At 59.6% G+C, this 2,073-nt stretch overlaps 1 protein-coding gene across 1 annotated transcript in view; it reads left to right on the top strand.

Moving 5' to 3' along the window:
* The first annotated feature begins 6 nt into the window (after window positions 1-6).
* Window positions 7-2,073, top strand: part of DNAI2 (dynein axonemal intermediate chain 2) — an 11,415-nt gene continuing 9,348 nt past the window's right edge. The window contains exons 1-2 of the mRNA XM_006034807.2: window positions 7-38; window positions 1,161-1,363. Coding sequence (XP_006034869.1) covers window positions 1,166-1,363 — 198 coding nt within the window. The 5' untranslated portion in view covers window positions 7-38; window positions 1,161-1,165. The remainder of the gene's footprint in view (window positions 39-1,160; window positions 1,364-2,073) is intronic.

Genomic DNA, 2,073 nt, shown 5'->3' with positions numbered 1-2,073 from the left:
CTCCCGGCGGCTGGACGCGGGGCTGCCCCTCCCCCCGGGTAAGGGGGGCCGCCCCACCGGGCGCCTGGGTCCATTTGCACCCTAATTGGGGCACGTGCATGCACTCTGCCTGGCTGGGCATTGGTGCAAGGAGGGTGCGTGCAGGCCCAGGCTCCTGGGTCCCTTTGCACCCTAATTGGGGCACGTGCATGCAGTCTGCCTGGCTGTGCATTGGTGCAAGGGGGGTGCGTGCAGCCCCGGGCGCCTGGGTCCTTTTTGCACCCTAATTGGGGCACGTGCATGCAGTCTGCCTGGCTGTGCATTGGTGCAAGGGGGGTGCGTGCAGCCCCGGGCGCCTGGGTCCTTTTTGCACCCTAATTGGGGCACGTGCATGCAGTCTGCCTGGCTGTGCATTGGTGCAAGGGGGGTGCGTGCAGCCCCGGGCGCCTGGGTCCTTTTTGCACCCTAATTGGGGCACGTGCATGCAGTCTGCCTGGCTGGGCATTGGTGCAAGGAGGGGATGCGTGCAGCCCCGGGCACCTGGGTTCTGCATCGCTGCTGTGCTGGGCCCCCGTGTGCAGACCTGGTGCTGCCCGGACTCCTGGGTCCCGCACCCTGCGCAGCGCCGTGCATGGGCTCCAGCAAGCCGGGCAGTGCTGGGCTCTGGGGCAGGGCCAGGACAGCCCAGCCTCCGCCGCTCGCCCACCTGTGCCAGGACAACCCCGCGCTGGGAAGGCCCAGGCATTCGCGGCGGTGCTGGACGGCTCCACGCGTCCCACCCCTGGGCTGCTCGTGCTTGCACGCTGCCACCACCCAAGCTGGGAACCATCATGCTGGGCCCAAGGGGTTTGGGATACCAGGACGAGGAGTGTCGGGAGCCTTATCATGAAGCTGTCCCAGCTTTACACTGGGGTCACTGCATCCGTGCTGGTGGCTGGAGAGCGAGGCCAGTGGGAGATGCACGGAGAGGCGTTGCTCTGTGAAGCCAGAGGTTTGGGCAGTTTTCAGAGGTAGGAAAGCCCCGTGAGCCACCCATGCCCGGTTGCCTCGTTCTCCAGCTGATGTGCGCTCATCCCTGCTAACACCGGAGCGATGAGCTCAGGGGGCGGCGTCCGCACCAGGTGCGGTGAAATCCTGCAGGAGCAGCAACCCCAAAGTGCCTCTTTCCCCGCTGCCCACAGGCACCATGGAGATCGTCTACGTGTACGTGAAGAAGCGCAGCGAGTTCGGGCGCCCCTGCAACTTCTCGGACCGGCTGGCTGAGACCAGCGTGGACATCCTGCCGGACCCCACCCTGGCCGCCCACTTCATCGAGAGGGACCCTGTGGACACGAGCGTGCAGTGCGCCAGTGACATGTCGGAGCACGAGGTGGGTCGGGGCCAGGCATGGAGCTGGGGTTTGGATAAGGGGGTGCAAGTGGTGCCGTGCATCCTTGCACAGGCCACAGCACATGCTTTTTTCCAGGTGAAAAGAAACTAGATGCTTTACTAATAGGCTCAGGGCTTAGAGCTGCATTATTCAATGTACAATTGAAGCAAAAACAAATTAACTTGCTCAGAAGGCACGGCCATTTTCTACATCATTCTACACGTGTATTTAAAAACACAACACGCAATGCAAAAAAATACCCAAGACATCGTTTCTTGAGTCGCACAGTCCTTCACATGAAGCGTTCATCTTTCAGCTGCATAAAACAAGACCAAGCCTTCTCGAGCATCTTCACTGCTTCCCTGAAAGCTATTTCCACAGTTTTATGAAAGCCACCAGCTGCATTTTTCTGAAAGTTAATATTTTAGCTAGAGTTAAGAGCAGTCTGCAGGGCTGTGAGAGAGGAGCTGTGTTACCGGGAGCAGCCAACAGACAGCAGAAAGGCAGAAGAAAGAGTAGGTTGATTAGTGGAGCGTGAAGACTTTAAGAAAGGAGAGAGGGTCGTTCACACCTGTGGAAAGAAGAGGTTAAAAGGGATCAGGCAGATGATTGTGAGCCATGAAGTCAGGTGACACCTCGCTGCTGCCTGCGTAGAAATGCCACTGCAGCTGCTGGCCAGGTTGTTTTAAGCTTTGGATGGAGCAGGATCCAAGCGGGGGTGATGG

The sequence above is a fragment of the Alligator sinensis genome, unplaced genomic scaffold (assembly GCF_000455745.1).
Source record: "Alligator sinensis unplaced genomic scaffold, ASM45574v1 scaffold1200_1, whole genome shotgun sequence".
NCBI lineage: Eukaryota > Metazoa > Chordata > Crocodylia > Alligatoridae > Alligator > Alligator sinensis.
Note: the sequence above shows the minus strand (reverse complement) of the source record. Positions and strands in the feature narration are given on the sequence as shown.